The sequence below is a fragment of the Pan paniscus genome, chromosome 8, assembly GCF_029289425.2.
Source record: "Pan paniscus chromosome 8, NHGRI_mPanPan1-v2.0_pri, whole genome shotgun sequence".
NCBI classification, from domain to species: Eukaryota; Metazoa; Chordata; class Mammalia; order Primates; family Hominidae; genus Pan; species Pan paniscus.
In genome coordinates this window covers 36,741,265-36,755,194 of record NC_073257.2, presented here as the reverse complement: position 1 = coordinate 36,755,194, position 13,930 = coordinate 36,741,265, and the positions used below count along the sequence as shown (strand labels likewise).

Sequence of the window (13,930 nt, the reverse complement as noted above, 5' to 3'; positions counted from 1 at the left end):
ATTATAAGACTTCCATCATTTTAAATATAAATTTCCAAGAAAATTCTTTTTCTTTTTATTTTTTGAGACAGGGTCTCACTCTGTTGCCCAGGATGAAGTGCAGTGGCACCCTCTCAGCTGACTGCAGCCTCAACTTCCTGGGATCAAGCAATCCTCCCACCTCAGCTTCCCGAGTAGCTGAAAGTACAGGTGCATGCCACCATGCCTGGCAATTTTTTTTCTTTTTTGTAGAGACAGGGTTTTGCCATGTTCCGTGGGATGGTCTCCAACTCCTGAGCTTAAGCAATCTGCTTGCCTCGGCTTCCCAAAATGCTAGGATTATAGGTATGAGCCACCATGCCCAGCGTCTAAGAAAATTCTTATTTGGAGTATAGTCATGTGCTGCATAACAAAATTTTGGTTAATGACAAATCACATATACAACAGGAGTCCCATTAGATTATAATACTGTATTTTTTCCTGTACCTTTTCTATGTTTAGATGTACAGATACTTACCGTTGTGTTACAATTGTCCATAGTATTCAGTACAGTAATCTGCTGTACAGGTTTATAGCCTATGAGCAGTAGGCTATACCATATAGCCTAGGTGTGTAGTAGGCTATGCCAACTAGGTTTATTTAAGTGTACTCTATGATGTTTGCACAATGATGAAATTGCCTAATGACATATTTCTCATAACATATCCTCGTAATTGAGTAATGTATGACTGTATTTGTTTGCAATTGCAGAAGGGGCAGGCATGAATTTGTTTCTGTTGGGAGGAAATGCGTAGAATACCCTGGCCTGGAGTTTTAAAAGAAAGTTCTCAAGTTAGTGCACACAAGGCTTAATACTTTCATTCTATCTTTGCTCCTGCTTTGAAGCTCAAATCTTGGAATATCCCAGGGTCCTGGGCTACTTTCTGTCCTCAGAGATGGGCCACATTCTCTTTTCTATCCCCCTCCATCTCCCTAGGTGTTCATCCAATCCCATGGCTTTAAATAGCACTCATATACTGGTGATTCACATTATTTATGTCTGTAGCTTCTGTCCTGCCCTGATCGCTAGATCCACGTATTCAACTTCCTATCTGGCATCTCCTCTTGAATGCTTATAGCTGTGCCACATTAACGTCACAAAGAAAACTTGATTTTCTCAATTACCAAAACCTGCTCCTTCCCTGTTTCTCATTACTCTCCATCACTTTGCCTTAATTTTTGTCATAGAGCCCACAGTTAAACCCCGTGGAACCACAGCCTTCATCTCTCATGGCCTTCATCTTGGTTAGATACTAGAATAATGCCTGACACTTAGCCTAATAAATGTTCACTGATGGAAGAGAAACATGAACAAACTTTTTTTTTCCCTTGAAATTATTTCAGTCTCTTCCTCTCTCCATGTTTCCCTCACCAGCCACACAGGTCTACTTTGCTATTTCCTAAATGCAACCAACATGGTCTATTATGATGCTTCCTTTCTCATTCTACCTGGTGAACTCATATTACCTGGGGGAAATGGCCTGTTCTTCTGTGCATTCATGCCATTTTGTATATAAATCTATTCAGAAAATTCCATTTAGATATCCAGATAACCTGGTTATTTCTATCGCTGTATAATACTCCTCAGGGCAAGAACAATGTTTTACTTATTTTTAACTTTCCAGTATTTAGCACAATGCCAGACACATAGGAGATGGTTAAATAGGTTTTTTTCTTTCTTTCTTTCTTTCTTTTTTTTTTTTGAGTGGGCAAAGGCATTGTAGGAATCATAGTTTCAGAAAACAACCTAATCAACAGGGTAAAATATTAAAACATTGGCTCAAGAAAAGTCTAACTAATGTATATCCTACATATATTGAAAATGGAACTACTTAAGTTTATTAGCTCCAAACTAATGAGTATGTTAAAAATGTAATATACCAGCATAATGCTATATATATATTCATAACGCATATGATAAGCTGTCAGACACAAGCATAATATTCTACAGTCTAAATAATTGTGTTTAAACCATGAATGTCTGTTAAAGTCTAACTTGTGCATCATATTTATAAATATGAATTACCCAGAAATACAAAATATAACAAAAGTTATCTGTGTTCCTGAGAGATATATTTAACCAATGTTTATGGTATATAAGAAGGGATTCTTTACTTACTTATAGTTTCCTCTAGGTTATTTTAGTAATGGAATTGTATATTTTGGAAACACGGGGAACAAAATTGCACTGAATTCAACTGAATTTTCTCCTGTTACAAAACAAAAGGAGAAAACCATGCAGGCAGACTTTGTGGTCTGCCTTAAAACTCTAAAGATTTTTAACTTAAGAAACCATAATAGTTAACTTGCTATAGCACTGTCACCAGGAAGAAGGTTCTTCTTTTGTCTAGATTTTCAAATTCTCAGATGCCTCTCCTACCCATATGTGGCCATAAGCTAGGAAGGTTGGTATTATGTGATTATAGAAGAGATGGGTAATCTAATAGGCAGATTGATAGCTAGAGAGGCTCGTGATAATTTGCTCCTAAATAGCCAAGATTGATAAAACTACCCTTAAGAACATATATAGCATATAACAATATAAGAAAATGATTTATTTGCTTGGGAGACATAGCCCCAAATAAAAAGGTAATCACAGACCCTTTCATCTATACTAATTCTGGTTATTTTTCAAATGGCCAAGTTCCAATTGCTTAAATGAATGTAATATAATAGAAGTATTTTAAATGTAAAGTGGCTCATTAGACTTGAAAACTAAAAGTTGGAAGCAATATATGCACCAAGAACTGAATACAAGGAAATTAAATGAAAAAGTAGTTTAGATAGCAAAATATTCTACTGGAGTTGGCTAAAACTATAATTTGTGATTCTATATAATCTCTTAAGTTCTTTACAAAGAAAATATTTCCCTGGGACATTGATCTAAAGTTTGGAAGGTACTGACTAGTACAGATTTTAGGAAAATATTTATAAAAATAGAGCTTGTTAGTTTCCACTCTAGTTAAAGCAGAAACAGAAAATCATTTTGTGATTTTTTAACGTTATTGAGATAAGGAAAGTTTCTTTATCAGATCCATTAGAGATAAGCCACCAAAAACAAACCTGTGTCTTATAAACATAATAAGAGATACTGCTCACATGTTATCAGCATTAAAGGATCCCTGATTATAACTTAGTTACATAGATAAAATCCAATAAAGAATCGGCACAACCATTGCCTGCTCAATGCACACTCTTCTTGAACTTGGAGTACGCAAGTAGCACCAGAAAATAGGAGTGCAGGTAACAGAGCACGAGAGACACAATATATCAGAGGTTAATAAGAAGCCATGCCAATTGGCTTAGGTAGAGTTCATGACCAAGAATCAAAAAGTAAATGCAACAAAAACAAAGATAAATAAATGGGACCTAATTAAACTAAAAAGCTTCTGCACAGCAAAAGAAATAATCAGCAGAGTGAACAGACAACACACAGAGTAGGAGAAAATTTTTGCAAAGTATGCATTTGAAAAAGGACTGATATCCAGAATCTACAAGGAACTCAAACAAATCAGCAAGAACAAAACAAATAATCCCACCAAAAAGTGGGCAAAGGACATGAATAGACAATTCTCAAAAGAAGATATACAAATAACCAACAAACGCATGAAAAATGTTCAACATCACTATCAGGGAAATGCAAATCAAAACCACAATGAGAAACCACCTTACTCCTGTAAGAATGGCCACAATTTAAAAATAAAGAAATAACAGATGTTGGCGTTGATGTGGTTAAAAGGGAAAACTTTGACACTGCTGGTGGGAATGTAAACTAGCACAACCACTATGGAAAACATAGAGATTCCTTAAATAAGGAAATATGTTTATAGTGGAATCTCTATGGAAAACATAGAAATTCCTTAGGTAACTAAAAGAAGAACTATCGTTTGATCTAGCAATCCTATTACTGGGTATCTACCCAGAGGAAAAGAAGTAATTATATGAAAAAGACACTTGCACATGGATGTTTATAGCAGCACAATTCACAATTGCAAAAATGTGGAACCAGCCTAAATGCCCATCAACCAATGAGTGGATAAAGAAAATGTGGAATACTACTCAGCCATAAAAAGGCATGAAATAATGTCATTTGCAGCAACCTGGATGGAATTGGAGACCATTGTTTTAAGTGAAGTAACTCAGGAATGGAAAATCAAACATCATATGTTCTCACTTGTAAGCAGGAGCTAAGCTATGAGGACGCAAAGGCGTAAGAATGATATAATGGACTTTGGGAACTCAGGGGGAAGGGTATGAGTTGGGTGAGGGATAGAAGACTACACATTGGGTAGAGTGTACATTGCTTAGGTGATCAGTGTACCAAAATCTCAGAAATCACCACTAAAGAACTTTTCCATGCAACCAAACACTAACTGTTCCCCCAAAATAAGTGAAATAAATAAAAAAAAAAGAAACCATGTTAAGAAGTGGACATTTGAAGGGAAACCTGGAGGTGTTCTAGCAGTTTTTGCTTTTTCTGCTGAGGATACATAGAAGGAAAAAAAGCATTGAGTTAGAAGACATTGATTCAAACTAGTGTACCTCTAGTCTTGACCAAAACAACTAACTCTGACTTTTTCCTTAGATATTTTAAGAGAGATAATTTACTTCAAATTATACTACAAGGCTACAGTAACCAAAACAGCATGGTACTGGTACCAAAACAGATACATAAGCCAATGGAATAGAACAGAGCCTAAGAAATAACACCACACATCTACAACCATCTGATCTTTGACAAACCTGACACAAACAAGCAATGGGAAAAAGATTTCCTATTTAATAAATGGTGTTGGGAAAACTGGCTAGCCATACGCAGAAAACTGAAACTGGACCCCTTCCCTACACCTTATAAAAAATCAACTCAAGATGGATTAAAGGCTTAAATGTAAGACCTAAAACCATAAAAATCCTAGAAGAAAACCTAGGCAATACCATTCAGGACATACGCATGGGCAAAGACTTCATGACTAAAACACCAGAAGCAATGGCAACAAAAGCCAAAATTGACAAATGGGATCTAATTAAATTAAAGAGCTTCTGCACAGCAAAAGAAACTATCATCAGAGTGAACAGGCAACCTACAGAATGGGAGAAAATTTTTGCAATGTATCCATCTGACAAAGGGCTAATATCCAGAATCTACAAAGAACTTAAACAAATTTGCAAGAAAAAACAAACAACCCCATCAAAAAGTGGGCAAAGGATATGAACAGACATTTCTCAAAAGAAGACATTTATGCAGCCAACGAACATGTGTAAAAATGCTCATCACCACTGGTCATTAGAGAAATGCAAATCAAAACCGCAATGAGATACCATCTCATGCCAGTTAGAATGGTGATTATTAAAAAGTCAGGAAACAACAGATGCTGGAGAGGAAGTGGAGAAATAGGAATGCTTTTATACTGTTGGTGGGAGTGTAAATTAGTTCAACCACTTTGGAAGACAGTGTGGCGATTCCTCAAGGATCTAGAACCAGAAATACCATTTGACCCAGCAATCCCATTACCGGGTATAAACCCAAATGATTATAAATCATTCTACTATAAAGACACATGCACACGTATGTTTACTGCAGCACTATTTAGAATAGCAAAGACTTGGAACCAACCCAAATGTCCATCAATGATAGACTGGATAAAGAAAATGTGGCACATATACACCATGAGATACTATGCAGCCATAAAAAAGGATGAGTTCATGTCCTTTGCAGGGACATGGATGAAGCTGGAAACCATCATTCTCAGCAAACTATCACAAGAACCGAAAACCAAACACCAGATGTTCTCCTAATGTAGAAATACCTAATGTAAGTGACAGGTTGATGGGTGCAGCAAATCACCATGGCATGTCTATACCTATGTAACAAAACTGTATGTTCTGCACATGTACCCCAGAACTTAAAGTATAACAATAAAAATAAATAAATAAATAGAGTTAAAAAAAGAGATAATTTATATGATCTTTAGGTTTCTATGCCACTGTAAAACTCGGAGACTGTTAATTCTCTTTTCCACAGTGATTCATGCTTCTCTAATGCAAGTGCATTTAGTTTTTCATCACATTTTTGAGTTATTGATCTCTCTACCCTAAGCAGGCTATGCCAGGGTAACCAAAACTACAGATCAGCTCAGAGAAAACCCCAGATTAACTTTAAGAGGTGACTGTATACTCCTTTCCTGACATACTGAATTTCAACAGAATCTAGGAAGAAAATAAAGTACGGTAAGAAGAATTACTTATATTTATTACTTCTCATTCATTAGTAGGTGGGATAATTTTTTTTTTTTTTTTTTTTTTTTGAGACAGAGTATCACTCTGTCGCCCAGGCTGGAGTGCAGTGGCGCAATCTCGGCTCACTGCAACCTCCGCCTCCCAGGTTCAAGCAATTCTCCTGCCTCAGCCACCTGAGTAGCTGGAATTACAGGTGCCTGCCACCACACCCAGCTAATTTTTGTATTTTTAGTAGAGATGGGGTTTCACCATGTTGGTCAGGCTGGTCTCGAACCCCTGACCTCGTGATCCACCCGCCTTGGCCGCCCAAAGTGCTGGGATGACAGGCGTGAGCCACTGCGCCCGGCCAATATATATATATATATATTTTTTTTGAGACAGAGTCTTGCTCTGTCACCCAGGCTCGGGTGCAGGGGTATGATCTCGGCTCACTGCAACCTCTGCCTCCCAGATTCAAACAATTTTCCTGCCACACCCTCCCAGGTAGCTGGGATTACAGGCGGCTGCCACCACGCCTGGCTAATTTTTTTATTTTTAGTAGAGGCAGGGTTTACCATTTTGGCCAGGCTGATCTCAAACTCCTGACTTCAAGTAATCCACCCGCCTTGGCCTCCCAAAGTGCTGGGATTAAAGGCGTGAGCCACCGTGCCCAACCTGGGCGAAAATTTTAAATAAGATTAGTCAAGAAATGGAAAACTCTAGAAGTAAGTGTAATTTTTCATATTCACACAGTCATAGCTCATACTATATTTAATTGGAGAAAAGTTGCCATTAAATACTCTTAAGCAAATTAAGTATGTTTACTTTTCATTTGTACAGTGGCTACTCAGAGTAAGCTATGCAAATTGTAGCAAAAGTATGAGGAGAAATGTAATGACCCATATAGATATGTAATACATGGATCTGGACGAACTGGTCTCAGTAATGAGCCAAAACTATGAATTTAATAACTGTGAGCATAAGTTGCCAGTGCTCTGTTGATTACATACTGTACCCTTGACCTCTGATCTTCTCAACAAATGAGTGGAATTGGTCCTAAAGGCAGTCAGACAAAGAAAGGCACATAATCAATATAAATCCATTGCTGCTTCTGGAAAATACTAGAAAAAGTATAAGTCCTATCAATGGATGATATCCATTGACTGGTATTATCAGCTTGCTCCTTATTATTAGGAAAAAGCCATACACTGAGTGCACCTTTTCAAGACATTGCCTATCCACAGCCATGACTGCCTTCAGGCTACTTCACTGTGCACTGGTCTAAGATAACTACAGTCATCAGCAGGGTCCAGAATAAATTTGAGTGCCACTAGCAAGAGGACACACTTTTTGTTCTCCAAGTATTAATATAGAGGTGGACAATGTTGAGCTCCAGGTATCTAAAGGTGATCTCAATCTACATGTGCTATAGAAAAGAAGATGCATGTAAGTTTACTCCTTAAACATAAAGAATAAGGCAAGGTATGCAATCAACCAGGGGCTGATAATAGAGTTTTCCTGGTATGGGTACATGCATAGTATTTGCAACAGAGTAAGATTTTATTCTCTATAGCAATTGTAGGTATGTAAATAGAGACCCCATTGTGCTTGACTTAGAGTATTCATGCAGGATATGAGCTCTTGAGAACACTGGACACACATTAACTAAGTCATTAATCCTCACCACTACTTCTCCCCATAAACCACATATTATTATTCTTTAATGGTTGACGAAATTCAATCCAGAAGGATAATTGCCTTGCTCAAGGCCACAGAGGGAGCCTGTGTCAGAAGAGAATTAGACTTGAGTGATTTTTGGCCTGCAGGCTTGTACTAGGACCACCAGGTCATGTGTGATGGAAGAGCCTTTCTTGAATTGTATGCTGTGTGTGCATGCATGTGTGTGTTTGTGTGTGTGTATACTCATGTCTGCAGGGATAAGTATACATATTAGGACAGCAAGGCCCTATAGACAATGTATCCTTTAATTTATTTCAATATTAGAATAGCATTTACAGTTTTGTGATGCATTTATTAACTCTGAAATTTGTTCTCATCCTTTCCCACTTCTTTGTTTTGTTTGAGATACAATAATCCTGGGCAACAAATACAAATGCTGAAAACAGAAGAGCTTATTCTGAATTGCAGAGTGCCACCAGAAAGATTTTTTCAGGAACTAGCTAACCAATCACAAAGTGTTAACTCATTTTATTAACTTATCTGATGAGTGAATTGCTTTTTTGTGTAGAAAGGTGGTCTAGCATCACGGTGAAATGTGCAAGTACAAGGCTCAAAACCACTGGAATTAGAATTCCGGCTCTACTTCTTATTGTCTGCATCATCTTGGGAAAATAACTCAAAACTCTGTGATATGGTTTGGCTCTATGTTCCCATCCAAATCTTTTGTCAGATTGTAATTCCCATGTGTCAGGGGAAGTGCATGGTGGGAGGTGACTGAATCATGGGGGCGGATTTCTCCCTTGTTTTTCTTGTGATAGTGAGTGAATTCTCATGAGATTTGATGGTTTAAAAGTGTGGCACTTCCTCCTTCGCTCTCTCTTTTTCTCCTGCTTCACCATGGTAAGATGTGCTTGTTTCTCCTTTGTCTTCCGCCATGACTGTAAGTTTCCTGAGGCCTCCTCAGCCATGCAGAACTGAGTCAATTAAATCTCTTTTCTTTATAAATCTCAGGTAGTTCTTTACAGCAGTGTGAGAATGGACTAATACACTCTCTGTCTGTTTCCTTATCAGCAAAATAGGAATAGCAATAGGACTATGACACAGGATTGTTGTGAGGACTATATGAGTCAGTGTATTTATAATGTGCTTAGAAGTGTGCTGGCCACATAGGAAGAGCCCAGTAGAGGTTAGGTATCATCGTCGTCGTCATCATCATCATCATCACAAATATATAAGAGATGGAAGCTATTTTTCAAACCAAGGTTGAAGTCAGTATTTATATCCTCTTCTAAAGAAAGTTGTTCTTTAGAACAGTTAAAAGTTAAACATAAATAAAATAAATAAATAAATAAGTAAATAAGATCAGGACAAAACAATTTAAGGTCAGAGGAACCAGAAAGCCCAGGAAGAAATGCCACATTCTAAGATATTGGCTCATATCCTCATCCTGAATAAAATTATTGACATATATCAACACATACACTTCAACATTCACTTTCCATTTGGTGGGTTTGTATCATGAAAAAATTCTCCATAGGTGAACATGAGTTTCAAGGCTGTTGTCCTAAGGATTATTGATTGCCAGGCTCTTCTGTTCTAGGGATCAATTGAGACCATTGGTTCAGAATAAAAACACACCAGTATCACACTGATATGGTTACCCTCATCATGAAACATGGGTATATGGTGCCATCAGATTGGAACAGGCAAAGATAAGTACATTAGGTAAATGAAGCACACAAATATATTGCTTATATACAGAAAATAATGCCATGTGTTTTGGTCCCCAAATAATCAGAATTTTAAAAGCTTCTTGGAAATTAAAAATATGACGATGATCAAAACTAGATAGCAGAAGAGTTGGAATATAAGATTAAGAAAATCTCCTAGAAAAACTCAAGAGATAAAAGCTTAAAAATATAAGGGAAAGATGAGTATCAGAAAAATTGGTGGGGTAGATTCAAGAGCCAACTCCTAGGAGGTCCATAAAGAGAGAACTAGAGCAAATACGGAGAAAGAAATTATCAAATAATTGATAGGAAAGAATACTCAGAACCGAAGGCCATTATTCCTCAAATTGAAAGAGCCCATCAAGCCAAAAATGAATGAATAAAACACCTATACTTTTAAATACTTCAGTGAAATTTCAGAACATCAAGGATAAAGAAGGAGATCCTTAAAGCTTCGAGAGAGAGAGAGAGAAAAATCACCTACAAAGGAAACTGAATCTTTGAACAACACAGGACTTCTCATCAACACTTCTAGATCTCAAAAGACAATGGAGAAAGGCCTTTAACATTATGAGGAAAAAATTATTTTTGGTCTAAAAATCTATGCCTGTCCAAAGTATCATTGAAATGTGAAAATAAAATAAAGATGTTTTTTGGACATGCAAAGATTTAGAAAGTTTACCTGTCATTTAGTTTTCCTTAAGCTTATTGGGAATGTGCTTTCACAAAATAATAAAAGAAAGTAAGAGATACCTGTTCAGGAGTTCTAGAAATCAGGCAGGAAAGAGCAGGGCAGAAGAACTGAGGAATGCAGAGAAAAGCATCTAGAAAAAAAGGGGCGTTCTATGACTATAACCATGACCATACAGTCCTTTGGAGGATAGAGATGCTGAGGACAGAAGACTAAAGACTTTAAAACTGTAAGAGAAAATGATTTAGCACACTTTTCAGCTTAGTAATGAAAGGATTTATGAGGTCATATTAGTTACACACTGTACTGATTTTCAACTTTTAGAATTAGCCTATAGATGGATGATGGAAAACTAATTATGATAACCAAGCATAACTATTATCAATATTTTAATACCCAAATAAAAGTACGGAAGAGAAAATTTAAGAAGCGGAGAGGGGAGCATGGAAAAGAGGTGAAAGGAAGGGTCACTACACTAGTCTAAGAAATACACTAAATGGGAGACACACTTAAAAAAAAAGTCAGAAATGTATCAGGGTGCCCTCATTTAACAAATTACACAAGAAAGAAATAAAACCTGACACGTGATAAGCTACGTCAAGATTAAGCTAAACCTTGTGGACCAAATGAAATAAACATTCTAAAGAACTAACACAAAAATCTTAGTGAGGAGGACAAAAACACCATATCAATTCAACATAAATCTCAGATGGTGTGGCTATTATTGGATTTCTTGATCTTACGACAACCACGTTCCGTGAAAGCCTAATGCAACAGAGCTATCTTAGAAAGAGACTCATAGTCCGATTTGCCAACTATTAAAGGTTTCTATTGGTGCTATATGATACAATGTGTTGGATTTTAAAAATACTGATTAAAGAATAAAAACAAATATGCGTGATGATGATGTCTTTCAAAAATAATCCAGTCCTGCTGCCAGTATCAAAATGTCTTGTCATAGAATACTTCCTTTTCCTCTCAGAGAAACTCAAAAAATCCCCCAACTCATTATTTTATAATTTACCTCCAGTTTATTTATTTATTTATTTATTTACAAAAGTATGTCTTATTTATATTGATCTTGGACTTTAATACTCACTCTTGGTTTTAAATGACTTTGAACTAATCCCAACCCAGACCTTTTATCAAATAAAATTATTTTCACCCACTAAGTCTATTTAAAAATGATCTCACAGGTCGCCATGAAAAGGTCAGCATTTTGAATAAATCTTTGGAATAAGCACTGAGCCTCGGATTGTTTGTTTAAAAAAGGATATACTCTGTATAAATGTTTGGACGCTCTTTAGGTTGAGGTAGTTGACATTCCTTTTCTAAGAATTTTTCATGTCTTTATACATAGTCTAACAGAAAAGAAAGTTTTTCTTTCATGCAGCCAAAATTCATTCTATTCAGCCACTTCTGTCAGTACTTCTAAGGTCTTCTAGTGTTCATTGCATGTGCCTTTTATGAAGCATTTTGGTCTCTGTTTTTTATACAAGCATGTCATTGATCACAGTGGATGAAACAATAATAATAAAACTAAGGGAAAACTTAAAATTTTCCAGACAGATACTTACATCTTCGAAATAGTACAGGGCACAAAAGTGTATCATTGCGTATTTGTTTGTCATAGTTTTTAATGGAGAAGAGGTCAGGTTTAAAATTATAAAATAGACTTTTTAGAAAATAAAAACTCCCAGTTATAAGAATGAGAATATTAAAACAATTTTTTATCTTACTATAAAATCACAGGGCCAAATATTACATTTGTAGTAGAGAACTAAAACTCTATTAAAATAAGTATTATAAATGCTGCTTAGTGATTTAATATGTAGTTCTTGGTACAATGGGGGAAATTACTATTATATTTTTAGCAGCTATGATTTCATTGCCCTCTGTGATTATATACGCTAAAATAACAGATAGCTTAAGTTACTACATTTCTCAATTCCTGGGCAAATATCCACCAATACTCTTGCTAGGTGAAACATTCCAACATTCACCTGAGAAGGCTAATTTAAATGCTCCAGGTAGCAACACTAGCAGGAATTTTAATCACGCTTTTCAAGGAACCATACGTTAGTATTTTCAGATACAATTCATTTTTAAAAGAGACTAAACAATTAAGCATGCAACACTTCCATTGCTGGTTAATGATGAGGTTTTAGAGCAATTTCCTTCTTTTTTTTTGTTTCTATTCATATAGATAAAGGGTAAGAAACTTTGAATATGATTGGATTATGAAAGACTACAAAACACGACCAAGAATAAAATCTGTTATTCTGGAAGACAAGTGAAAACAATCAGCATTTCTTATCTCATTCATTAATTAATGACAGAAAGTTCTATCACCTCCATCTTCCTAATAATTATTGGTTATTTTTAGCAACACACTCCAGGATTTTAGAAAATTTCACATTCAATCAAATGGATAAGTTTTGAAGCCATGAAAGTCTCATTCATTGAAGTTACCGGTCAGTATTGTTAAGCAGGAAGTTTCTAAGCAAACGTTCACAAAAGCAGTGGATTTCAAACATTACCTTTGTGTGGTGTAGCTTTCCGCTGTGCAGGAGTTGCCGCCGTTTGCACCTGCTGCTGTTTGACCAAATTTCCTTCACTCCCAGTTCTCAAAATCTTCTCACCTAAGCTGTTTTTTTTCTGTTTGCTGTTCAAATCATCTCGCCTAGCTGATGGCAGCTTAGAAGCTGCATTAGAGAAGAAAGGTCTAGCCAAGCGAGAGGGTTTGGACATTTTAAATGGCAGAAAAAAACAACAAGAAAAAAAAAACAACAACAAAACTCCAGAATGTTACCTGCTGGGGCAGCAGATTCTAAAAAATCCTTTGAGCTTCACTTTTCAACGGACACAGTTACAGTATGAAGTGCAGCTGGACGGAAAGTGCTGGGCTGCCCTTTGGATCTCTTTTAAACACAAGGCATCATGCAGCCCCGTAGCCCATTTACAGGACCTGTGGAATGTAAATCTGTGTTTCTAAGATGCCGGTGACAGTTCTGCAATGGTAAATGCTCCAATTCAGAGCAAACGGCAGATGCTGCAATAGGGAATATGAAACGCACACACACACACACACTCACACGCACGATACTCCCTTGCATGCACAGACTACACACCAGACAGCCTAGAAGGGGAAAAATAATGTAAATATTACCCCACCCACTCAGGTACAATACATAAAAATGAGCCAGATGTGTGGTTGATATTATTATGAAGTGCATACCACGTTCAGTTTCCAGGCATTAGTTCAAGCAAATATTTCCTTGCTTTAGCACATTCCTAGAGTATATTCCAAGAGGTGACCGTGAAACGAATGCCCACCTTACATAATTACTTCTCCTGCTGTTTACAGAACAGGCACAGCACCATGACAAAGTAAGAAAACAGAAGAATGTAATTTCCAACCTCTTTGGGCTGCCATAGGGTACCGACTAACTGATAAAATGGGCAATTGTGTGTCTGTGTGATGTGTTATGGGATGTGTATGTATGTGTGTATGTGCATATGTGTGTGCATCAGAGAGAGAGAGTCAGGGAAAGAGATATAAATTATTTTACCTTTTAAAGAGTTCGGAGTTTAT

At 36.6% G+C, this 13,930-nt stretch overlaps 1 protein-coding gene across 4 annotated transcripts in view; it reads right to left on the bottom strand.

The window, feature by feature from the left end:
- Positions 1–13,578, bottom strand: part of KIAA1217 (KIAA1217 ortholog) — a 508,152-nt gene extending 494,574 nt beyond the window's left edge. Inside the window, exon 1 of one of the 4 annotated variants that reach the window (XM_063607293.1) lies at positions 12,876–13,578. In XM_063607293.1, coding sequence (XP_063463363.1) covers positions 12,876–13,086 — 211 coding nt within the window. In that variant the 5' untranslated portion in view covers positions 13,087–13,578. The remainder of the gene's footprint in view (positions 1–12,875) is intronic. The other 3 variants (XM_034930120.3, XM_034930117.3, XM_034930116.3) reach the window with 3 other exon arrangements.
- Positions 13,579–13,930: the final 352 nt, after the last annotated feature.